The sequence below is a fragment of the Ranitomeya imitator genome, chromosome 5 (assembly GCF_032444005.1).
Source record: "Ranitomeya imitator isolate aRanImi1 chromosome 5, aRanImi1.pri, whole genome shotgun sequence".
NCBI classification, from domain to species: Eukaryota; Metazoa; Chordata; class Amphibia; order Anura; family Dendrobatidae; genus Ranitomeya; species Ranitomeya imitator.
Window position 1 is genome coordinate 95,175,087 of NC_091286.1, and position 27,522 is coordinate 95,202,608.

The window sequence follows — 27,522 nt, forward strand, 5'->3', positions numbered from 1 at the left end:
GGCCCCTTAAAAAATAGTGAGGAAAGAATGGTTGTAGATGACGAGGAAAAAGCTAACAGATTAAACACCTTCTTCTCCACGGTATTCACGGTGGAAAATGAAATGCTAGGTGAAATCCCAAGAAACAATGAAAACCCTATATTAAGGGTCACCAATCTAACCCAAGAAGAGGTGCGAAACCGGCTAAATAAGATTAAAATAGATAAATCTCCGGGTCCGGATGGCATACACCCACGAGTACTAAGAGAACTAAGTAATGTAATAGATAAACCATTATTTCTTATTTTTAGGGACTCTATAGCGACAGGGTCTGTTCCGCAGGATTGGCGCATAGCAAATGTGGTGCCAATATTCAAAAAGGGCTCTAAAAGTGAACCTGGAAATTATAGGCCAGTAAGTCTAACCTCTATTGTTGGTAAAATATTTGAAGGGTTTCTGAGGGATGTTATTCTGGATTATCTCAATGAGAATAACTGTTTAACTCCATATCAGCATGGGTTTATGAGAAATCGCTCCTGTCAAACCAATCTAATCAGTTTTTATGAAGAGGTAAGCTATAGGCTGGACCACGGTGAGTCATTGGACGTGGTATATCTCGATTTTTCCAAAGCGTTTGATACCGTGCCGCACAAGAGGTTGGTACACAAAATGAGAATGCTTGGTCTGGGGGAAATTGTGTGTAAATGGGTTAGTAACTGGCTTAGTGATAGAAAGCAGAGGGTGGTTATAAATGGTATAGTCTCTAACTGGGTCGCTGTGACCAGTGGGGTACCGCAGGGGTCAGTATTGGGACCTGTTCTCTTCAACATATTCATTAATGATCTGGTAGAAGGTTTACACAGTAAAATATCGATATTTGCAGATGATACAAAACTATGTAAAGCAGTTAATACAAGAGAAGATAGTATTCTGCTACAGATGGATCTGGATAAGTTGGAAACTTGGGCTGAAAGGTGGCAGATGAGGTTTAACAATGATAAATGTAAGGTTATACACATGGGAAGAAGGAATCAATGTCACCATTACACACTGAATGGGAAACCACTGGGTAAATCTGACAGGGAGAAGGACTTGGGGATCCTAGTTAATGATAAACTTACCTGGAGCAGCCAGTGCCAGGCAGCAACTGCCAAGGCAAACAGGATCATGGGGTGCATTAAAAGAGGTCTGGATACACATGATGAGAGCATTATACTGCCTCTGTACAAATCCCTAGTTAGACCGCACATGGAGTACTGTGTCCAGTTTTGGGCACCGGTGCTCAGGAAGGATATAATGGAACTAGAGAGAGTACAAAGGAGGGCAACAAAATTAATAAAGGGATGGGAGAACTACAATACCCAGATAGATTAGCGAAATTAGGATTATTTAGTCTAGAAAAAAGACGACTGAGGGGCGATCTAATAACCATGTATAAGTATATAAGGGGACAATACAAATATCTCGCTGAGGATCTGTTTATACCAAGGAAGGTGACGGGCACAAGGGGGCATTCTTTGCGTCTGGAGGAGAGAAGGTTTTTCCACCAACATAGAAGAGGATTCTTTACTGTTAGGGCAGTGAGAATCTGGAATTGCTTGCCTGAGGAGGTGGTGATGGCGAACTCAGTCGAGGGGTTCAAGAGAGGCCTGGATGTCTTCCTGGAGCAGAACAATATTGTATCATACAATTAGGTTCTGTAGAAGGACGTAGATCTGGGGATTTATTATGATGGAATATAGGCTGAACTGGATGGACAAATGTCTTTTTTCGGCCTTACTAACTATGTTACTATGTTACCTGCATGGGGCGAGTTTGAAGCAAATCTGCAGTGAATCTGCTCCAAAATCACAAATTTGCTGCAGATTTCACCCAGTGTACATTTATTATGCTGGTTAACTTCCAAACTAATTCTGTTTTTCACCAGAAATGAATATTTCATTATTAAGGGAACATGGACTCGTAGAGGGTCAATCTGCTGTGGCTCCCAATGATAGAACTGGAGTATCGTCGGCAGAGAATGAAATGAGTTGAGGTTTCCAATGTTTTCCCACAACCTATCACTTCTTGCTACTAATTTCCAGTGAGAAATTTTAGAAGGTTCCTGGCACTGAAAGGAATGGAGAAAGCTGGAAGACGTGGTTGGCAGGATTTATCTAGCACCGATGTTGTGCAGCTGGTGTCTGGTGGAAATGGGTGATTAGACCTGGCATAGACACTGGAGCACTAGTGGTGTGCAGCTGGGCCTGGGTGAAAAGTCCTGGCAACTAGAAGGATACTTTGCATTGGTCCGATGCAAAAAATGGAAGGCAAACTGCAATCTGGTGTTGAAAAGGCAAACAAGACAATCCATGCGCCGCTCCGGAGAGTCGTAGGAGGCTATTGTGCTCAGTTCTTTTGTGAGCTTGTTAGTCGCATAATCCTTGTCCATATCCATAAATTGTAGAGCTACACAATACAACCTATTTGTATCAATACTCAACATCCAGTTGCCAATTTTTACCAATTTTTTTTTCCATTATTATTAAAGGGGACCTGTCACGGCCATCGTGCCCCCAGAACCACCAGCAGTTGTGTCTGCATATATAAATACTTTACCTAACAGTCCCTGTATTACATTATATACATAAACAGATATATAGAAAAATTATTTATAAAGTCCATTTATGATACAGTGAAGGAAATAATTATTTGATCCCTTGCTGATTTTGTAAGTTTGCCCACTGACAAAGACATGAACAGTCTATAATTTTAAGGGTAGGTTAATTTTAAAATTGAGAGATAGAACATCAGAAATAAAATCCAGAAAATCACATTGTATAAATTATATAAATGTATTTGCATTTTGCAGTGAGAAATAAGTATTTGATCCCCTACCAACCATTAAGAGTTCTGGCTCTTACAGACCAGTTAGACGCTCCTGATCAACTTGCTACCTGCATTAAAGACAGCTGTCTTACATAGTCACCTTTATAAAAGACTGCTGTCCACAGACTCAATTAATCAGTCATTCTCTAACCGATACAACATGGGCAAGACCAAAGAGCTTTGTAAGGATGTCAGGGACAAGATCATAGACCTGCACAAAGCTGGAATGGGCTACAAAACTATAAGTAAGACGCTGGGTGTGAAGGAGTCAACTGTTGGTGCAATAGTAAGAAAATGGAAGAAATATAAAATGGCTGTCAATCGACATCGATCTGGGGCACCATGCAAAATCTCACCTCACGGGGTATCCTTGATCATGAAGAAGTTGAGAGATCAGCCTAAAACTACACGGGGGAACTTGTTAATGATCTCAAGGCAGCTGGGACCACAGTCACCAAGAAAACCATTGCTAACACATTACGCCGTAAAGGTTTAACCCCTTAAAGACCGCCGATATGCCTTTTAATGGCGGCAGTTAAGGGTACTTATGCCTCAGCGCAGCTTTTAACGGTACTGAGAAATAAGTGTATAGCGCCCCCAGCGTCGGAATTTCTCTGTGGTCTCGGCTACCGGGTGTAGCCCAGACTCCAGAGAACATGATTTGGGTTGGTTTTTACTGACCCCAGTGTTGCGATCGCTATTATTAACAGAATAACGGCGACCGCAGAAAAAAAAAGTCAGATTTCCCATTTAATTTCTCTCTCCTCTGATGTGATTGCACAGGTACACATGAATTGGCCAATTTATGCGCTAAACTTTCTCAATTTTTCATATTTCATTTTTGATATTTTTGATATTTTTCGTATTTTTAATGCAGTAATGCAATTCAATTTTCATATTTCATAGTTACATGCTATGGCACTACAGTGTGCTGCCTTTTTGTTTGAGAGTATATGAGTTGGTGACTCTAGGATCACCACTAATGATGAGCGAATATACTCGTTACTCGAGATTTCTCGAGCATGCTCGGGGGTCCTCCGAGTAATTTTTAGTGCTCGGAGATTTAGTTTTTCTTGCTGCAGCTGAATGATTTACATCTGTTAGTCAGCATAAGTACATGTGGGGATTCCCTAGCAACCAGGCAACCCCCACATGTACTAATGCTGGCTATCAGATGTAAATCATTTAGCTGCGGCAAGAAAAACAATCTCCGAGCACTAAAAAATACTCGGAGGACCCCCGAGCATGCTCGAGAAATTTCGAGTTGAGTATATTCGTCATTACTAATCAGCACCTGTTCACACTTAGTCTATGCTTGGATGTGACAGTTAGTTTTTTTGAAGTTTGTATTCATTAGCCTTCTGACTGAGCACTCCACCTTTTAGCCACAAGTGTTTTTAATCCTACCAGGACCACTACCCCTCCACAGAGATATAGATTTTAGTCTAACAGAGGATTTATGTTCCCATACAGATGAAGACTTTATTCTAAGTGAGGAAAGGCATTGCTAAGTCGTGGAAACGAGAAATGCCTTATCGTGGCTTCCAGGTACACATGAATTGGCCAATTTATGCGCTAAACTCTCTCAATTTTTCATGTTTCATTTTTGATATTTTTCATATTTCTAATGCAATTTAATTGTCATATTTCATATTTACATGCTATGGCGCTACAGTGTGCTGCCTTTTTGTTTGACAATAATAATAAGGAACAGCATACCCGGTGAGAGTCTAGATTGGGAGAGAAAATTAGAGTATCATCCAGATAAATCATAACAAATCTCCCAATGCAATTAGAGAAAATATAATTCATAAAATTTTGAAAAACAGCAGGTACATTGGATAACCCAAATGGCATGACAAGATTTTCAAATGGACCCTTAGACGATAAGAACGCCGTTATCCACTCATCAACCTTCCAGATGCATCTCAAATTGTAAGGCTCTCTAAGATCCAATTTCAGAAAACTACTTGGCCCTCAGAAGATGACTATATGGGTCAGGGATGAGTGGAAGTGTTTTAGTATTTTTAACCGTGATTTTGTTTAGTTCTCGGAAATTGAGGCAAGGATGGAGGCCACCATTTTTACTTTTTACAAAGATAAATCCGGCAGCTACAGGGGAGGATTTGGGAGAGATCAACTGTATGTCAGAGGGTACTGGCTTCAGAGCCACTGCCGGCAGTAGAGAGCTATATGAAGTTTTCATAAAATGATCTGACACTGCAAATGATATTGTGATGATTTCACACTCTGGCATTCCTTAGCCAGATCCTGCATCATCAAATTCGCCACTTGGTCACTTGGTCACGAAGCGTGTAAACAGGATCCATACTGGCAAAAAAGAAAAATGAATGAGCCAGATGTAATGTGACGCTGAGTCAATTGTGAAGGACAAGCTGTGAGTCAGGATAGTGAAGGAGTTGGAGGTCAAAAGCCAGGATGGTACGTCATAAACAGGGAAGAGACAAAAGGCAAAGTCACGTAACAGTCTGAGGTCAAAAAACCAACCACACTTAACTTAAGTTATGTCAAAAGGTACCGTCACATTTAGCGACGCTGCAGCGATCCAGACAACGATCCCGATCGCTGCAGCATCGCTGTTTGGTCGCTGGAGAGCTGTCAAACAGACAGCTCTCCAGCGACCAACGATGTCGGTCCCCTGGTAACCAGGGTAAACATCGGGTTACTAAGCGCAGGGCCGCGCTTAGTAACCCGATGTTTACCCTGGTTACCAGCGTAAAAGTTAAAAAAACAAACACTACATACTTACCTTCCGCTGTCTGTCCCCCGGAGCTGTGCTTTCCTGCACTGACTGTGAGAGCCAGCCGGAAAGCACAGCGGTGACGTCATCGCTGTGCTCTGCTTTCTGGCTGGCCGGCGCTTGCAGTGCAGAGAAGCAGAGCGCCGGAGGACAGACACCGGAAGGTAAGTATGTAGTGTTTGTTTTTTTTTACTTTTACGCTGGTAACCAGGGTAAACATCGGGTTACTAAGCGCGGCCCTGCGCTTAGTAACCCGATGTTTACCCTGGTTACCAGTGAAGACATCGCTGAATCGGTGTCACACACGCCGATTCAGCGATGTCTGCAGGGAGTCCAGCGACGAAATAAAGTTCTGGACTTTCTGCACCGACCAACGATGGCACAGCAGGATCCAGATCGCTGCTGCCTGTCAAACTGAACGATATCGCTAGCCAGGACGCTGCAACGTCACGGATCGCTAGCGATATTGTTCAGTGTGACGGTACCTTTACAGAGGTCTGAGACTGACAACCCAGCTAAATAGCTGCACAATCACCTGGGACAGGGAACACCTGAAGACAGCTTAGAACCTCCCAGTCTTAGACTGGATGGAGGAGCTGTCAATCAAAATACTGACAGCTCAGCACACCCCTGCAGCAGACTGGATGACTGTGCTGTCAATCAAAGTACTGACAGCTTCAGCATGCCTGTGCACCAGATTGGATGGCTGAGCAGTCAGTCTGCATCCCATACACACTGAGAGGTGGAATCATGACACCTTAAACTTTCCTTCCCATGAAATGTTCTATTATTATACAAAAATAGTAAAATATAAAAATATATACTTACTAGCTGAAGAGCCCGGCGTTGCCTGGGCATAGTAAATATCTGTGGTCAGTTATAGCACCTCACTTCTCTTATTTTCCCATCATGCCTCTCATTTTCCCAATCACATCTTTCATTTTCCCCCTCACATCTCTCATTTTCTCCCTCACACCTCTCATTTTCTCCCTCACTCCTCTCATTCCCCCCTAACACTTGTCATTTCAACCTCACATCTGTCATTTTCTGATCACTCCACTATTTTTCCTCACTCCTCTCATTTTGCACTCACACCTTTTCATTTTCACGTCACACCTCTCATTTTCACCTCATCACCTCAGTATATACATGTTTGTCATCTCCCTTATATATAGTATACATCTGTATGTCATCTCCTGTATATAGTATATACCTGTATGTCATCTCCCCTGTATATAGTATATACCTGCTGTGTGTCATCTCCCCTATATATAGTATATACCTGAATGTCATCTCCTTCTATATATAGTATATACCTGTATGTCATCTCCTCCTGTATATAGTATATACCTGTGTGTCATCTCCCCTGTATATAGTATATATCTGTCTGTCATCTCCTCCTGTATATAGTATATACCTACATGTCATCTTCTATATATAGCATATACCTGTATGTCATCTCCTCCTGTATATAGTATATACCTGTAGGTCATCTGCTCCTGTATATAGTATATACCTGTGTGTCATCTCCTCCTGTATATAGTATATACCTGTATGTCATCTCCTCCTGTATATATATGTACCTGTATGTCATCTCCTCCTCTATATAGTATATACCTGTGTGTCATCTCTCCTGTATATAGTATATATCTGTGTGTCATCTCCTCCTGTATATAGTATATACCTGTGTGTCATCTCCTCCTGTATTAGCCCTCGTTCACACGTTATTTGCTCAGTATTTTTACCTCAGTATTTGTAAGCTAAATTGGCAGCCTGATAAATCCCCAGCCAACAGGAAGCCCTCCCCCTGGCAGTATATATTAGCTCACACATACACATAATAGACAGGTCATGTGACTGACAGCTGCCGTATTTCCTATATGGTACATTTGTTGTAGTTTGTCTGCTTATTAATCAGATTTTTATTTTTGAAGGATAATACCAGACTTGTGTGTGTTTTAGGGCGAGTTTCGTTTGTCAAGTTGTGTGTGTTGAGTTGCGTGTGGCGACATGCATGTAGCGATTTTTGTGAGATGAGTTTTGTGTGGCAACATGCGTGTAGCAACTTTTTGTGTGTCGAGTTGCATGTGACAGGTTAGTGTAGCAAGTTGTGTGCAGCAAGTTTTGCGCATGGCGAGTTTTGCGCGTGGTGAGTTTTATGTGTGGTGCCTTTTGAGTATGTGCAAGTTTTGTGTGAGGCAACTTTTGCATGTGTTGCAACTTTTGTGCATGTGGCAATTTTTCCGCGTGTGCAAGTTTTGCATGTGGCGAGTTTTCCATGAGGTGAGTTTTGCACTTGTGGCGAGCTTTGCAAGAGCCTAGTTTTTGCATGTGGCGAGTTCTGCGCGTGGCGAGTTTTGAGCGGCGACTTTTGTGTTTCGACTTTTATGTGGCGAGGTTGGTGTATTTGTGGTGAAATGTGTGCTGAGGGTAATATGTGTTCAAGCACGTGGTAGTGTGTGGCGCATTTTGTGTGTGTGTTCATATCCCCGTGTGTGGTGAGTATCCCATGTCGGGGCCCCACCTTAGCAACTGTACGGTATATACTCTTTGGCGCCATCGCTCTCATTCTTTAAGTCCCCCTTGTTCACATCTGGCAGCTGTCAATTTGCCTCCTACACTTTTCCTTTCATTTTTTCCCATTATGTAGATAGGGGCAAAATTGTTTGGTGAATTGGAAAGCACGGGGTTAAAATTTCACCTCACAACATAGCCTATGACGCTCTCAGGGTCCAGACGTGTGACTGTGCAAAATTTTGTGGCTGTAGCTGCGACGCCTCCAACACTTTTCCTTTCACTTTTTTCCCCATTATGTAGATAGGGGCAAAATTGTTTGGTGAATTGGAACGCGCGGGGTTAAAATTTTGCCTCACAACATAGCCTATGACGCTCTCAGGGTCCAGACTTGTGACTGTGCAAAATTTTGTGGCTGTAGCTGCGACGGTGCAGATGCCAATCCCGGAGGACATACATATACACACACACACACACACACACACACACACACACACACATTCAGCTCTATATATTAGATTTAGTATCACCGCAAGAACTCTGAGGACCACAGCAGCTGTGAGTGGCTGCAGTGGTCAGGGTGCTAGAAGAGCAAATTATCAGAGAAACATCTAATAATGCGCTATTCTAGTCCAATCACAGGCTGTAGTAGTCCTGTGAAATTCAAATAGAGCAGTCATTTCTTCCAGACCTGTTGCAGACCTCCTGAGAGGGCTGCATTTGATCCACAGGGGCAATGGAAGATGAGCCAACATTTTCTATATTAAGCGCATGCATGCCTTAAAAACATTTTTTTTCTTCTAGATTGGACAACCCATTTAACCTTTATTTTAAAACTGCTGAGTCCAGGAAGGACATGTGACGCTAGTCACAACCCACGGACAACCCGTGAGTCAGTGAAGTCAGACGTTTCGGGGTCAATAGCAAAAGAGCACGTAGTAAACCAAGGGAAAATATGAAGTCATAAGTCAGGTCACATTTCAGGGTCAGAATACCAGAGAAATAGCGGATAAGCAAAGGGGTCAATAACAAACGGGCAGTCAGAACACGGTCCAAAGGTCAGCAGCAGAAGATCAGAACTTCCAGCACAGGCATCAGGCGAACACACACCAGAGAGCATAAGCTTTTGGCTGGCAGTGATCTGAGCCAGACAGCTCAACTAAATAGCAGCGCACTAAAAGAGGGAGCACCTGTGGAAATCTCTGCATCTCCAAGTCTCAGATAGGTCAACCGAGCTGTCAATCAAAGCACCAACAGCTCAGCATGTCCCAGCACAGGATAGGATGACAGAGCTGTCCATCACTGAGTCCCAGACACTCTGTGTGGAGGAATAGTGACAGGACACATGTACATGAAAGGATTGCTCAAAGGTGGATAGATATTTTCAGTTTTACAATATATAATGTTTGTATTTAGATGCATTAAAATGAGCACTCAAAAGCATTTTATGTGCAATTTGGATTATGTATTAAACCGTTTCTCAGAACGGTATTGATGGTCATACCTTTTTCAGAACCTGGATCCTCTGTTTGCAGAACATCATCAGGGTGTGGTTTACACAAACCATGGAAAGACCCCAGATCAAATGAATCTTGCAGAAGCTGGACATTGACCTCAGAACAGACGCTCATGAACCCGACAGCGTAGCCTTTGTCCTGTACAGAGAGACAACATGGCACATAGTCTTAAGGAACATTATGGTCTCAGGATTTCTGTAGCCGAGTTCCGAATATAAAAACCTGGAAAACAACCCACTAAGTCAGCTGCTAAGATATAATGTGTTCATATTATGACATTAATGTGAAGCACACTGTGTCCGGAGTGTATGCCTGTTATCGGTGTGCATCTGGACTTGGAAAGTGTGGCCAACTAAGCTTGCCAATATAAGGGCATCCTGTGAACACCATGTTCTACATGGTATCTATTGTTTCATACTAAGAGTCATTGGCACCGTCCGCAGGTATATTCTGTGCATGGCTTACTTAGGGGAGAATATGATACCTCCTGGAGGCAACAGCTACAGATGCAATAAGTGCCCATAGACGAGTAATACCCAGTACTGGCAGTCAACTATCATTTACCCAAATGACTGCGTTGTGTTGTTCTCCCGCTCGTTCCACTTATACACAGGCGCTGATTAAATTCAGTACATCTACAGATACGGTATGATAGTAAGCGAGGAGGGTACCAGTAAAACTTAACCTTTAATGTATCATAGTAAGAGAGTCATGCTCAGAACCACACATGTGGAAACACCAAAATAAATAATGTACACAAATTCTGTACCATGCCCAACATACATATAAAGTGCCCAAAATGACGACCAGTGCAAGTAAAAAATGGAAATATCTCACCCATATCCTTTGATGAGGATGTCAAAAGCAGGAAATGAGGACTGGAGGACAGGAGAAAATGGTTACCCTAATATCCCCTGTTGTGCCAGATGCGTTGACTCCTGCCCTAATAAGGAATGTACCCAATAGTGAACCTAATTTAAATGAATCACAAAGTCTCTCCCTACGCGTTTCAGCCTCAATAGCGAGGTCTCATCAGAGGAGTATATGCGTTCAGTGGGGAGTTTATGCGTTCAGGGGGTATTTTAGCGTGAACGAAGATAACAAGGTTCCCAAGCAGGGTCATACAGTAGCACCAAAACCTGCAAAAGGCATATCAGATGCCATGTATGGAGTGTCTACCAGCGTCAGGGGGTAGGTACAGGATGCATAATATTCTGTTGGGGCTGTGAGATGTAACCATCCTGATTTCTATGAACAAGGAAAGCACCATGTCCAATGTCTTGGTTCCTATACATGAGCAGTAGAGGACGTTTAACTGAAGCCCTGAGTAAGATAAGCATTTTCTTGGCCCTAAACATAAAGGTTTCCGGTATATTCAAAATCTGAATGAAAGAAATGGCCAATCCCTTTATAAAATGGTGAGGGATAAAAATGGCCAACCCCTTTATAAAAAGGTGAGGAACAAAAATGGCCAACGATCCCAGAATTTCTTGGACGAACAAGGCAGAGGTTTTGTAATCCCAGCCCAAAGTAGGCCATGGGAGAGGTTTACACATCCTGAGACATATTACGTTACAATCAGGGCCGACTCCAACAACATACAATAAATTGGGTACAGTAGTACAATGCAGCATGTGATGTAAATGTTTCCATAATAATTTGGGAAAGTTATGAAATGTCCTCTAAATGTCTGTTCTGTTCCTGATCTAAGGATCTCGGCTTTTAGTTGAGATGAATCTGTGCTGTACTTTATGTACATGCTCAGTAGTGACCAGTGCTGGGGAGTCGTAGATGAGATGAATCTGTGCTGCACTTTATGTACGTGCTCAGTAGTGACCAGTGCTGGGGAGTCGTAGATGAGATGAATCTGTGCTGCACTTTATGTACATGCTCAGTAGTGACCAGTGCTGGGGAGTCGTAGATGACATGAATCTGTGCTGCACTTTATGTACATGCTCAGTAGTGACCAGTGCTGGGGAGTCGTAGATGAGATGAATCTGTGCTGCCCTTTATGTACATGCTCAGTAGTGACCAGTGCTGGGGAGTTGTAGATGAGATGAATCTGTGCTGCACTTTATGTACATGCTCAGTAGTGACCAGTGCTGGGGAGTCGTAGTTGAGATGAATCTGTGCTGCACTTTATGTACATGCTCAGTAGTGACCAGTGCTGGGGAGTTGTAGATGAGATGAATCTGTGCTGCACTTTATGTACATGCCCAGTAGTGACCAGTGTTGTGGGGCCGGAGTCTGGGATATTGAGGAGTCGGAGTCTGAGGTTTGGCTTACCCACTCCACAGCCCTGGTAACAATGATCTAAAACCATCACATGGTATTCACAATAAAAGGAATCTTGGACGGAGCTCAACTCACAGATTAGATTCAAAGGGGAAGATTTAAGATATTGTCTGAAAGAGAAACTGTCTTTGTTGCCCACAGCAACCAGTAACTGGGCAGCTTTCACTTTGAATTCTGTTCTTGAAAAATGAAAGCTGTGCTGTGATTGGTTACAATGGGCCATTTCTCTTTTAGATAGTTTTCTAATTTTGTCCCATCATAAAAATGTCATCTAGAGTGATTGACATTGAAGATCAGGTGCTATTATCAGACAATCTACAACAAGATTGGACCTCCAGTAGTCATCAGATACCACTCCAGGGCAGTCCCTGGGACTGCAGCGGCTGACAGGAGAGTCGGAGACTCAGGTACGGAGTACAGGCAAGCGAGACAAAAGCATGGTCAGACAGTCCGAGGTCAGGGCAGGCAGCACTAAACAAACTCAGAGTCAGGGGTGGAGAGGTCAGACAGAATGGATAAATGAGCGGGGTCAGAAACAGGGAAGAAGAGATAAGAAAACACACTGGCTGAACACTGGAGACGAACAAGAGCCAAAAGTTCAGGCAAAGAATGGAGGGTGCAGGTGATAGGCCGGGGAAGCAGATCTCTGCAGGACAGAATGGATACAGCAGAGCTGGAAGAGAATCACCAGACAGCTCAAAGTGAGGTCAATGCATTTCGAGCTATACTAGTGCCTGAGGAATAAGAGCCAATATAGCTCGGAAAGCATCAACCTTAGCACAATATGTCTTTTTAACTTTTGTTTTTCATGTTTTAATCTTCAAAAAAACGTGAGACTTTAATGAACTTTGTGGTTGCTGGATTTTCCACATTTTTTTCATGGCTCACTTGCTCAAGAAACCGGCCTGAAGCCTCCATGCACCACACCCTCATCCCAGGCATTTCTCAACCCGGTAAGCTAATGATTGCTTCATTGTGTTTTTCTAGCTCCGAGCGATGGTCAGGTACTGCGTGGATCAGTGAGTATGGTGGCTCTTAGGAAGCCTGAGAGTGACAGGTGTAACACACAGGTTGAAAGATAGAGTAAAAACATTGTGAATGTGCCACATGTTCTACCTGACTATCCGCTCAGTTGGGAGGAACAGACCGAAAGGGGAAAATCCAAACCTAACAGAACTTTTTTCCGCTTTCTGTGCTTTGTTCTACATCAGAGCCTGAGCAGAAGCGGAGGCTCTGCTACCCTGTAATATGGCTGATTAACCAATCCATCTACCATATGTAGCCGGAGACGTGCCAGCTTTATACTCGGCAGGGAAAACTGGCATCACGCTTGGCTCAGACGGGCTTGTCTATCCACAGTGCTGGTGAGAACTCGCGCCTGAAACGTCTCTTCTGTCTATTCCAGTTCTGGAGGCTGGTGGCATGGATCTATTATTTATTGTGTTGCTTTCTACACTAATGACTCATTGTCAGATGCAATTATCTCTATAGCAATATGCATAGCACATATGGGAAGTCACAAGGAAGCCTCCAGTCTTATGGTGAAATACACATAGCAGGAGTAGTGCAATACATGAGGCAATATGGACTTGTGTACCTACACTACAACAGTACTGGGGATTTTCAGAAATGAGTAGAGTCTATGACGGGCATATAGCAGACCAGGAGAACTAAAAGGGTTAAGCACAGCTTAATTCTGGCCTCTGGGACACTTACCAGTCCTGAGAAGCAAGAGTCCGGACTGCTGCGTCCCCTTCAATGTGTTTCCCTGCATAGCAGAACTTCTGGTTACAACTGTGCAGGAGCAGCACTGTGACTCCATTGAAGTGCATATACTATGGAAGTACACGGCACTCCTTGGTTTGGAGCTGTGGTTGCTCAAGTAGGGTTCCAACCCATTTATAAGGAAGCAAGAAACTTGGAACTCAAATTTCAGTGAATAAAACACATTTTTAATGCAACCCGAATAGTTGTTAACGCTGCGGTAATAGTGATCTTCGCTGCAGAGAGATGGCAGATCGCTATCACCGCAGCGCTGCAATCTGGCAGATAATAAGCAGAGTATTACACGGCAATCGGTTCTGATGAAGGTCTAATGTAAGGACCGAAATGTTAGCAACTATTTGGATTGCCATTAAAAATGTGTTTCATTCATTGCAATAGAAGTGCCAAGTGTCTTGCTTACTTATCCATTGAAGTGCATGGGGACGACAGTAGTTACTTGCACAAAAGGGGCCTGAGGAGAGCCACAGAGCAGAGGGGACTAAATCAGAGCCGAGGCCCCATGATCAAGGTTAGTTGGGGTCAAAGAGGTGAGGCTCTCACTGATCATAAAATAATATCCTAGCAATAAATGATAAATATATAACCATTGGGGTTTTGGTTGCTGGAACCCTCACTGATCACAGGTAAGGGGGTCCCTGAGTCCCCTGTACGAATGCAGTCGTAGTGAGCATGTGTGACCACTGCTCCGGTCACAGTCTATAGTAGTGCTGGTTGCACATGCTCACTACTCATTTACATAGGGGATCATGTGTTCGACTGGTTCGGCCGACGATCTAATGTGCATGGGGTCTGACTGATGGTTGATCCTGCACGTTGGTCACACATTTCAGACTGCTGATCGCATTGTTTTCCCATAGATAAGCCATTGGCCAATGTGTCAGCTGGCGGCTATTTCATAGAGTACACAGGAGCGCTCGGCTGAGCAAACACCCCTGTGTAAGGGTGTATGGAAATGTCAGCTGCAATGTAATATGTATGGCCAGCCATACATAACGCAGAGGGCAATCTGATGTTATGACTTGTAACTATTATCAAGGTACAGTTATATGAAAAAATTTGGGCACCCCTATTAATCTTAAGCTTAATGTTTTATAAAAATTGTTTTTTTGCAACAGCTATTTCAGTTTCATATATCTAATAACTGTTGGACACAGTAATGTTTCTGCCTTGAAATGAGGTTTATTGTACTAACAGAAAATGTGCAATCTGCATTCAAACAAAATTTGACAGGTGCATAAGTATAGGCACCCTTATCATTTTCTTGTTTTAAATACTCCTACCTACTTTTTACTGACTTACTAAAGCACTTCTTTGGATTTCTAACCTCATTGAGCTTTGAACTTCATAGCCAGGTGTATGCAATCATGAGAAAAGCTACTTAAAGTGGCCACTTGCAAGTTGTTCTCCTGTTTGAATCTCCTCTGAAGAGTGGCATCATGGGCTCCTCAAAATAACTGTCTAATGATCTGAAAACAAAGATTATTCAACATAGTTGTTCAGGGGAAGGATACAAAAAGCTGTCTCGGAGATTTAACCTGTCAATTTCCACTGTGAGGAACATAGTAAGGAAATGGAAGAACACAGGTACAGTTCTTGTTAAGGCCAGAAGTGGCAGGCCAAGAAAAACATCAGAAAGGCAGAGAAGAAGAATGGTGAGATCAGTCAAGGACAATCTTCAGACCACCTCCAGAGAGCTGCAGCATCAACTTGCTGCAGATGGTGTCGCTGTGCATCGGCCAACTATACAACGCACTTTGCACAAGGAGAAGCTGTATGGGAGAGTGATGCGAAAGAAGCAGTTTCTGCAAGCACGCCACAAACAGAGTCGGCTGAGGTATGCAAAAGCACATTTGGAGAAGCCAAATTTCTTTTTGGAAGAAAGTCCTGTGGACTGATGAAACCAAGATTGAGTTGTTTGGTCATACAAAAAAACGTTATGCATGGCGGCCAAAAAACACAGCATTCCAAGAAAAACACTTGCTACCCACAGTAAAATTTGGTGGAGGTTCCATCATGCTTTGGGGCTGTGTCGCCAATGCCGGCACCGGGAATTATGTTAAAGTTGAGGGACGCATGGATTCCTCTCAGTATCAGCAGATTCTTGCCAATAATATTCATGAATCAGTGACGAAGTTGAAGTTACGCAAGGCATGGATCTTTCAGCAAGACAATGATCCAAAACACCGCTCCAAATCTACTCAGGCATTCATGCAGAGGAACAATTACACTGTTCTGGAATGGCCATCCCAGTCCCCAGACCTGAATATCATTGAACATCTGTGGGATCATTTGAAGAGGGCTGTCCATGCTCGGTGACCATCAAACTTAACTGAACTGGAATTGTTTTGTAAAGAGGAATGGTCAAAAATACCTTCATCCAGGATCCAGGAACTCATTAAAACCTACAGGAAGCGACTAGAGGCTGTTATTTTTGCAAAAGGAGGATCTGCTAAATATTAATGTCACTTTTCTGGTGGGGTGCCCATACTTATGCACCTGTCAAATTTTGTTTGAATGCAGATTGCACATTTTCTGTTAGTACAATAAACCTCATTTCAAGGCAGAAACATTACTGTGTCCAACAGTTATTAGATATATGAAACTGAAATAGCTGCTGCAAAAAAACAATTTTTATAAAACATTAAGCTTAAGATTAATAGGGGTGCCCAAACTTTTTCATATAACTGTATATGGCACTGAAATTACTGGTTCTAAATTATGTAACAATTAAAAAACGAATTGTATTTTTTTTGTTATATGGTTTTTTTTTTATGTGTCACCTATCTACAGCATGGAGTCTGACCGCTGAGACGATTCTGGCTGATCCTAATAGAGGGGTCATAAAGTTCCCTGTGTGAATGTAGCAGTATGACTGATCACTTCTATGACTGATGGGTCTAACAACTCCTCAGTCCAATAGAAATGAATGGAGAGGTGGTCTCGCAACACTGCTTTATTCATGCCATGGACTTTGGGATCCTCACTTATGATATAGGCCAGGGTTCCAGCAGCTGAATGGCTATAGAGCATACAGTACATTTATTACTAATCCCGTGAATAGATGATGAATATACAGTTTTGGCCAAAAGTTTCGAGACTGACACAAATTATGGTTTTCACAGAGTTTGCTGCTTCAGTTTTTATAGTTGCAATTTGCATTAATTCCAAATTGTTAGGCAGAGTCATCAGAAGGTTTGCAAAAGTTGCAAAGTCATTCTTTGCCATGTAAATTGGCTTAATAAAAAAAAAATATTCTAAAAGACAGGCTCAGTTGCTGGGAAGAAAACTTTAGGGCGCCCAAGAAATTCCACCAAGTACCAGGACCATCTCCTAAAGAGGATTCATCTAGGAGATCACTTGAACACCAGCAGAGCTTGCTCAGGAATGGCGGCAGGCAGGTCTAAGGGCTTCTGCATGAACAGTGAGGCAAAGACTTCTGAAGGCCCACCTGGTGTCAAGAAGAAAGCCACTTCGCTATAAAAAAAAACCCATCAAGGGCAAACTGACATTCTGCAGGAAGTAAAGGGATTGGATATGGAGGACTCAGGTAAAGCATTTTTTTGGATAAACTGCCCTTCAGACTGTTAGGAACATCTGAAAGAATGATTGTCTGGAGAAGAAACGGTGAGCGGTACTATGAGTCCCATGTCATCTCAACAGTAAAGCATCCTGAACCATGTATGTGTGGGGCTGTTTTTCCTCCAAGGAAGTGGGCCAACTCCCTGTCATGAATAAAGAATGGGATCTAAACTTCCTCCAAAAGCAACTTCTCCCAACAATCCAGGAGGGTAAAGTGTTAACTAAGTAGCTGGATGAACATAAGGTTAACATGGTGGGTTCATGGCCAGGAACATCGACAGATGTCAATCTCATTGAGAATGTTTGGTCAATTCTCCAAAAGAGGGTGGACAAACATAAACTCAGACATTGTGTCAAACCCCAAGCACTGATCAGACAAGCAAGTGTTGTCATTAATCAGGATTTGGCTCAGAAGCTGATATGCAGCTGCCAGGACGAAGGGCAGAAGTCTTGAAAAATAAGGGTCAACCCTATAAATATTGAGTCTTGGCATAGACTTGATGACTTTGTCAATAAAAGTTTAAAACCTTTTGAAATGCTTATAATTGAACTTCAGAAACCATAGAAACATTAGGCTAAAAGATCGAAAAACACTGAAGGAACAAAAGTTGTGAAATCCAAAATTTGTGTCAATCTCCAAACTTTTGGCGATTTAGTTGGAAAACCCTTAACTCTTCTGCTCCTAGTATTCATTCAACCTTTGGAAAAATAAACAAGCAGAAATGCACAAGAACCATATGGTAGGGAATTGAGGAAAACCATTCCTCATATTGCAGACATATTTAAAAATATGCAGTGTAGTGACAGAAGGATAGTGATAACTATTTGGTTGGATTGATGGATATTTTCTTGTCTATGGTCAGCTTTGGACATCACGCATCCGACCAGAATATGGATAAACTCATGTAGAATAAAACGCACAAACCTCACAAACGACGGCATGGTTGTGCTCATCTTGTGCCATGATAAGTTCTGCCAGGAAATACTCTCCGTATATGGCAGTCAGGGCGTCATTGTGGCGAAGAAAAATTGGCATCAGGTCGTCATGATCTTCTACCCTAAGAAAGCAAAATGGTCATTTTTCAACATGCGAGTCTGCAGATCAGAGTACTGACTACACATTAGGGATATGTATTATACATCTACGTTTATTATTTAATCTACTATATAATTGTCTAAGGGTCACTTCCGTCTGTCTGTCTGTCTGTCACGGTTATTCATTCGCTGATTGGTCTCGCCAGCTGCCTGTCATGGCTGCCGCGACCAATCAGCAACGGGCACAGTCCGGAAGAAAATGGCCACGACTTATTCCCCGCAGTCAGTGCCTGTCGCCCGCATACTCCCCTCCGGTCACCGCTAACACAGGGTTAATGCTGGCGGTAACGGACCGCGTTATGCCGCGGGTAACGCACTCCGTTACCGCCGCTATTAACCCTGTGTGTCCCCAACTTTTTACTATTGATGCTGCCTATGCGGCATCAATAGTAAAAAATGTAATGTTAAAAATAATAAAAAAGAAAAAAAAACTGCTATACTCACCCTCCGTAGTCGCTCGCGCCGGCCGCCATCTTCCGTTGCAGGTTCCGGTGGCAAAGATGGTATGGGAGAAGGACCTGCCATGACGTCACTGTCATGTGACCGCGACGTCATCACAGGCCCTGCGCGCCTGCGCGAGAAGGACCTGCCATGACGTCACGGTCATGTGACCGCAACGTTATCACAGGCCCTGCGCTAGAAAGACCTGCCATGACGTCACGGTCATGTGACCGCGACGTCATCACAGGTCCTGCGCTCATACCAACCCTGGGTTTGGAAGCTGCCGTGGACTACAAGGGGCCCTCGGAAAGGTGAGTATATGTTTATTTTTTATTTTTTAAACTGTGACAAACCTAGCTGGGCAATATACTACGTGACTGGCCAATATACTACGTGGCGCTGTGCTGTATACTACTTCGCTGTGCAATACACTACGTGGCTCGGTGTTGTATACTACGTCACTGGGCAATATACTACGTGACTGGCCAATATACTACATGGCTCTGTGCTGTATACTACGTCGCTGTGCAATATACTACGTGGCTCTGTGCTGTATACTACGTCGCTGTGCAATATACTACGTAACTGGGCAATATACTACGTGGCTCTGTGCTGTATACTACGTCACTGGGCAATATACTACGTGGCTGCGCAATATACTACGTCACTAGGCAATATACTACGTAACTGGGCAATATACGTTGCTGGGCAATATACTACGTGACTGGGCAATATACTACGTGACTGGGCAATATACTACGTGGTTGGGCAATATACTACGTTGCTGGGCAATATACTACGTCACTGGGCAATATACTACGTGGCTGGGCAATATACTACGTGGTTGGGCAATATACTACGTGACTGCAATATACTACATGGCTGGGCAATATACTACGTGGCTGGGCAATATACATGGACATGCATATTCTAGAATACCTGATGCGTTAGAATCGGGCCACCATCTAGTATATTTATATAGCTGAAACACATTCTGCGGCACTGTACAGATACAGTGGGGCAAAAAAGTATTTAGTCAGTCAGCAATAGTGCAAGTTCCACCACTTAAAAAGATGAGAGGCGTCTGTAATTTACATCATAGGTAGACCTCAACTATGGGAGACAAACTGAGAAAAAAAAATCCAGAAAATCACATTGTCTGTTTTTTTAACATTTTATTTGCATATTATGGTGGAAAATAAGTATCTGGTCAGAAACAAACAATCAAGATTTCTGGCTCTCACATACCTGTAACTTCTTCTTTAAGAGTCTCCTCTTTCCTCCACTCATTACCTGTAGTAATGGCACCTGTTTAAACTTGTTATCAGTAAAAAAAGACACCTGTGCACACCCTCAAACAGTCTGACTCCAAACTCCACTATGGTGAAGACCAAAGAGCTGTCAAAGGACACCAGAAACAAAATTGTAGCCCTGCACCAGGCTGGGAAGACTGAATCTGCAATAGCCAACCAGCTTGGAGTGAAGAAATCAACAGTGGGAATTAGAAAATGGAAGACATACAAGACCACTGATAATCTCCCTCGATCTGGGGTCAGAATGATCACAAGAACGGTGAGCAAAAACCCCAGAACCACGCGGGGGGACCTAGTGAATGAACTGCAGAGAGCTGGGACCAATGTAACAAGGCCTACCATAAGTAACACACTACGCCACCATGGACTCAGATCCTGCAGTGCCAGACGTGTCCCACTGCTTAAGCCAGTACATGTCCGGGCCCGTCTGAAGTTTGCTAGAGAGCATTTGGATGAGCCAGAGGAGTTTTGGGAGAATGTCCTATGGTCTGATGAAACCAAACTGGAACTGTTTGGTAGAAACACAACTTGTCGTGTTTGGAGGAAAAAGAATACTGAGTTGCATCCATCAAACACCATACCTACTGTAAAGCATGGTGGTGGAAACATCATGCTTTGGGGCTGTTTCTCTGCAAAGGGGCCAGGACGACTGATCCGGGTACATGAAAGAATGAATGGGGCCATGTATCGTGAGATTTTGAGTGCAAACCTCCTTCCATCAGCAAGGGCATTGAAGATGAAACGTGGCTGGGTCTTTCAACATGACAGTGATCCAAAGCACACCGCCAGGGCAACGAAGGAGTGGCTTCGTAAGAAGCATTTCAAGGTCCTGGAGTGGCCTAGCCAGTTTCCAGATCTCAACCCTATAGAAAACCTTTGGAGGGAGTTGAAAGTCCGTGTTGCCAAGCGAAAAGCCAAAAACATCACTGCTCTAGAGGAGATCTGCATGGAGGAATGGGCCAACATACCAACAACAGTGTGTGGCAACCTTGTGAAGACTTACAGAAAACGTTTGACCTCTGTCATTGCCAACAAAGGATATATTACAAAGTATTGAGATGAAATTTTGTTTCTGACCAAATACTTATTTTCCACCATAATATGCAAATAAAATGTTAAAAAAACAGACAATGTGATTTTCTGGATTTTTTTTTCTCAGTTTGTCTCCCATAGTTGAGGTCTACCTATGATGTAAATTACAGACGCCTCTCATCTTTTTAAGTGGTGGAACTTGCACTATTGCTGACTGACTAAATACTTTTTTGCCCCACTGTATTTCCATCACAGTCTCCATTGAGACTCATAATTTAAATTCCAAATAGACCTATTAGTATATTTATTGGAATGTGGAAAAAACGGAGTATCAGAGGTAACCTACACAAATATATAAAGAGCATAATAACGCCATGCACAGGGTTTTTGGAAAGATTGAAAGGGTATGTGTTTTTTTGTAAGGATTTTATGTGTTTTTTCCTATTCATTGGAATGGACGAAAAAAGTTGCAAAATTGCTGAAAGGATTGACATGCTCAATATTTGAAACTGCTTCAAATTTACAAAAATAAATAAACGACGTGTGCATGAGATTTCAGAAATCTCATTCAATTGCTGGTACATTAAAGGGGTTGTCCACTACTAGGACAACCCCCTTTTTTTTTTGTTTCAATAAGTTTTATTCGATTTTTTAACATTTAACAGATCAAGAAAAACTTTCCCACGCAGGGGAGAACTACATGTTTTAAACATTCAATGAAGGATTCGTAAAGCGATCTAAATTTTTACATATAAAGACAAGACAATAACAAGGGGAAAAAACACTAGGTGAGGGGGGTGTTGCCATTCCACAGCATGGCAATATACTGTAGATAGTGACGTGGTTTTCCACTTAGATGCTATATGTATCTTAGTTGCCATACACAGTAGACTCATCAGTCTATGCGAATTCTTAGAAAATCCGGGGTGCTTAGATCCCAATAAGAATACAATCGGGTCAAGATGAATGACTTTATTGAACACTAGATGGTGGCCCGATTCTAACGCATTGGGTATTCTAGAATATGTATGTCCACGTAGTATATTGCACAGCCCACGTAGTATATTGCCCAGCCACGTAGTATATTGCCCAGCCACGTAGTATATTGCCCAGTGACGTAGTATATTGCACAGCCCGCGTAGTATATTGCACTGCCCGCGTAGTATATTGCACAGCCCGCGTAGTATATTGCACAGCCCGCGTAGTATATTGCCCAGCCCGCGTAGTATATTGCCCAGCCCGTATAGTATATTGCCCAGCCACGTAGTATATTGCCCAGCCACGTAGTATATTGCCCAGCCACGTAGTATATTGCCCAGTGACGTAGTATATTGCCCAGGCACGTAGTATATTGCCCAATTACGTAGTATATTGCCCAGTGATGTAGTATATTGCCCAGTCACATAGTATATTGCCCAGTGACATAGTATACAGCACAGAGCCACGTAGTATATTGCACAGCGACGTAGTATACAGCACAGAGCCACGTAGTATATTGCCCAGGCACGTAGTATATTGCCCAGCTACGTAGTATATTGCCCAGCCACGTATATCACAATAAAAAATAAACATATACTCACCTTCCGAGGGCCCCTTGTAGTTCGGTGACATGACTGACGTCATGGCAGGTCCTTCTCGTGTAGGCACGCAGGACCTGTGATGACGTCGCGGTCACATGACCGTGACATCATGGCAGGTCCTTCTCGCGCAGGCCCTGTGATGACGTCGCGGTCACATGACCATGACATCATAGCAGGTCCTTCTTGTGCAGGGGCGCAGGGCCTGTGATGACGTCGCACTCACATGACCGTGACATCATGGCAGATCCTTCTCCCATACCATCCTTGGTACAAGAACCTGCCGCTTGCATGGAGCGGTCACCGGAGCGTCGCGAAAGGTGAGTATATAATCATTTTTTATTTGTTTTAATTATTTTTATCATTAGATGTTTTTACTATTGACGCTGCATAGGCAGCATCAATAGTAAAAACTTGGTCACACAGGGTTAATAGCGGCGGTAACGGAGTTAGTTAACCGCGGCATAACGCGGTCCGTTACAGCTGACATTAACCCTGTGTGAGCGGTGACTGCGGGGTGTATGGAGCGGGCGCCGGCCGCTGACTGCAGGGGAGGGACTAATTGGACTGTGGCCGTCGCTGATTGGTCGCGGCAGCCATGACAGGCAGCTGGCGAGACCAATCAGCGACTTGGATTCCATGACAGACAGAGGCCGCGACCAATGAATATCCGTGACAGACAGAAGGACAGACAGAAAGACGGAAGTGACCCTTAGACAATTATATAGTAGATTTTTTCATCTATAATTTTTATTTCCTGCCAAAGAGCGGAGACTAATGGGCAGCTCCACCAGATATGCTTCATGTCGCCTGGGATGTTACAACCTCTAAAACACATATCAGATAGATGGGGGTAAATGACATGGAGTTTCGTAGGGACAGGTATGTTCTATGAAGTACTTTAATAGACGATTCCACCAGAGAGATCTGATGGCTACCCCTAGATAAATTATCACAACATCTATGCCACTCTTCTAGCGTCATATCAAGTCCCAACCCCTTCTTGATCAAAATGTTTGGCCCCATAAAATAATAAAGCTTATACTCACCTCCTGTGCCGGCGCCGTTCCTGCAGTGTCAGCACTTCCTCCCCCGAGGCTCTGCTGTCGTGTTGTGACACGGACCCCGACATCCAATCAGCACTGGCGTAACTGTCTCCGCCTTTGAGCAAATCGAACAGGAAGACGAAGTCCGGGCTGCAGCTGATCTCTGACTTCCTCTTCATGGTCAATTCGACAGGAGGAGGGGCTAGTGACGTCAGCGCTGATTGGGCATCGAGGTCACATGTTCCAACACCGCACGAGGCCTGCGGGACTCATGGGAGGCGAGTATAGGTTTTATTATTTTATCCGGCCAAGCAAGTGGTATTTGAAGAAGTTGTGCAAATAGTGGATAACTTCTTTAAGGCTACTTTCACACTAGCGTCGGCACGGGCCCGTCACAGTGCGTCGGGCCGACATACCGACGCATGCTGTAAAGTAAAATCACAACGGGGCAGCAGATGCAGTTTTACACCCCATCCGTTGCCCCATTATAAGGTCCGGGGAGGAGGGGGTGGAGTTCCGGCAGCGCATGCGCGGTCGGAAAAAGCGGACCCGACGGACAAAACAAAGTTGCAAGTAACGTTTTTTGTCCCGACGGACTGCAAAAACACAACGCATCCGTCGCACGACGGATGCGACGTGTGGCAATCCGTCGCAATGCGTCGCTAATTAAAAAACGCATCCTGCAGGCAACTCAACGCATTGTGACGTGCGTCGAACGACGCTAGTGTGAAAGCAGCCTAAGATGCTGTTTTTTTTTTTTTTTGGGGGGGGGGCAAAAATGCAACATGTGAACAAGCCTAAACTCAGGACTACAGTCTTTCCAGGTAAATGTGCTACAGGTAACCACTGATCCACTCTGATGTAGTCTGTATTATTTATTAGGCCGGCGTCACACTGGCGTTTAAAACGACCGAGTGCAATGCGATAAAAAAATCGCATTGCACTCGGACCAATGTTAACATATGGGGCCGCTCCCAGCAGCCGACTTTTTGTCGGCCGTTTTTCTCGGTCCGAGACAATCGCAGCATGCTGCATGCTGCGATTTTCTCGGACCGAGGAAAACTCTCGGCTCCCTCGCACCCATATAAGCCTATGGGGGCTGGTGAGACAGCGCACATCACTCTGATATCATCCGAGTGATGTGCGTTATAAGCGGACCCCAGCAACGGAGGAGATGGAGAAATTCATTTCTCCGCCTCCTCCGCAGCTGTGCTCCGATCCTCCCGGTGCGAGAGAATCGGAGCACAGACGCATGACACTCGGCTCCTGCTCTGCTGCGAGCAGGAGCCGAGTGTCATTAGCATATCGCATCCGATGCTCTCACATCCGATGCAATACGCCAGTGTGATGCCGGCCTTAGCCAGTTATCGGGTATGTGCATTTCACTTTTGCTCAATGCTTCAAGGGCACCATAGGATCACGTCAAACAAAATTTTGGCATTGACATGCCCAACTTTTGGTATCAAGGGGATCCATGGACCACTGAAGACAGAAAATAAAATAAAATACAAATATGCAGTCAGAAGAAAAAGAGAACTGTCTTACAAATTAATACATATCCACTGTGTAAATATTGTTGGAGTTGTAAAAATGGAGTTAGGAAATTATATACAAAAAATGTTATTATTCAAGATCAAATTATTTAAACCAAAAACAAATCACTTTTATGTAAAATGTCCAGATTCTAACTTACTTAGTCTATTTCTAAAAGAAAAATATGCCATTAATATTTCTTATGAGACTTTTATTACATCCATTTGTATTGTCTCATTCTGTAACACTATATCCTTAATATATCGATATTTTTTTTGTTTCCTGGTTTGTAGCGCCCTTATGGTAACACTGATTATTAAAAGAGCTGTAGCGCCCCCATGTGGTTAAAACATTACAAAACATTTTCTGTTGCTTAAGTTTAAAGCGCACTGAATGACTGCGGATAATGTGTCATCTCCAGACGTCGGAGCCTGCATAAAGTGGAATGAGTGACTGGTCCATGCTCTTCCTACGGTAACAATGCGCCATATGTGTTTGCATATTTTTCATGAGATGGAGAATGTGTAGTGAGCTCCAATACAACCTGTCATGTCAACGCACTTAGGTTTATAACCTGATGCCTCCTTTTCTTACCTTTGCAGTGCAAATTTACATGCGGGCAGGCAAAACAGAAGCTGATATTCATTTAAGAGAAATGGTGTTCAGGTCGTCATGATCTTCATCAATGTCAAAAAATAGATCTCCATTGAATAGGCTTGGGTGGGGGTAAGGTCCACCGGAGAGCCAGGTGAAGCCAAGAACTGAGCCAACGTACAGTTTAGTACATTTATTCAAAATGATTGCCAATTCCCAGTGCCGATTTACAAGTCAATAGTAGTTTTATTTGTAAAGTTTAAGAGCTATACACAATTAATGTAAAAGCATTGATGAACTGCACGTCCCAGCAGCCTCTATGTTCGGCCTTACTTTTATAGTGATCTCGAGCCTTCTACTTGGACGGATCTCTCATTTTATGTTCTCTCTCTCTCTCTCTCCCCCCTCAAGCACCATGCCCAGGAACACAAAAAACATGCGCAGTACATAGAGTCGGATCCAGCTAAAAAAACGGATCCGGTGCATCAGTTTGCATCCGTTTTTTCACTATGTACACCGGATCCGTTTTTTAGCAAATTTGCCGGATTGTGCCTGAAACCAAAAACCTGATGTGTGAAAGTAGCCTAAGGGCGAGACAGTCTGTAATGGGCTTTTTCTCCCCAATAAATGACAATTCCACCAACTGAGGCTGAGGAACGTCAGCCCATATTTCTCTCATGGATATGGGGGCTTTAAGCGTGAATATACTGTACACTAATATACTTGTAGGCCCCGATTCATTAAGAATTGTATTATACACCCCAGTCCTAAAGAAGGGGCATGGTGGAGTAATGAAGATGCGTGGTGGAGTAATGAAGGGGGGTGGTGGAGTAACGAAGGGGCGTGTTGGAGTAACGAAGGGGCGTTGTGGAGTAACGAAGGGGCGTGGTGGAGTAATGAAGGGGTGTGGTGGAGTAATGAAGGGGCGTGGTGGAGTAATGAAGGGGCGTGGTAGAGTAATGAAGGGGTGTGGTGGAGTAATGAAGGGGTGTGGTGGAGTAATGAAGGGTTGTGGTAGAGTAATAAAGGGGCGTGGTAGAGTAATGAAGGGGCGTGGTGGAGTAATGAAGGGGCGTGGTGGAGTAATGAAGGGGCGTGGTGGAGTAAGAGGCACCTGATATATTAAGAAGCACACAAATCTTTATGAATCAAGCCCATTTTACTAGTGATGTGTGCCTCGCCACAAATCTTATTCCAGGCAGAGACTGAGGTAAGATTTCTGGTGTAAGGCATGTCACGTCTGCTCATGAACTAAACAGGCAGGTGTTACCATGCCCCATCCTACCCACGCTCTGCCCACTTTGTCAGAACCGACACACATGAAAATGGCAAAAGAAGCCAAAGTTTTGCTCAACTTCACGTTGCGTAAAAAAGGTTGCAACTTTACTAAGTGTTTTCTGGCGTAAACACTTTGCTGTATCGGCCCTGAAAGATTTGGCATTTTCAGCTTTTGGGTGGAGTTCTTCAATACTCTTAAAGTGACCCAGGATGATCATTATTACATGCTCCGTACTATTTGCAATGGTAAATAAAACAAAAAATCTCCTGTGCAGTAAAATATCAGGTACAGTGAACATAAAGCACAATATAAAA

The 27,522-nt window shown here is 43.5% G+C and overlaps 1 protein-coding gene across 1 annotated transcript in view; it reads right to left on the reverse strand.

Annotated features, from left to right (window-relative positions):
• The window catches only part of CFAP61 (cilia and flagella associated protein 61), a 411,230-nt gene that overhangs the window by 335,299 nt on the left and 48,409 nt on the right, over positions 1 to 27,522 (reverse strand). The window contains exons 7-8 of the mRNA XM_069768933.1: positions 18,224 to 18,356; positions 9,627 to 9,777 (exon numbers count right to left, since the gene is read on the reverse strand). Of these exons, the coding sequence (XP_069625034.1) occupies positions 9,627 to 9,777; positions 18,224 to 18,356 (284 nt within the window). The remainder of the gene's footprint in view (positions 1 to 9,626; positions 9,778 to 18,223; positions 18,357 to 27,522) is intronic.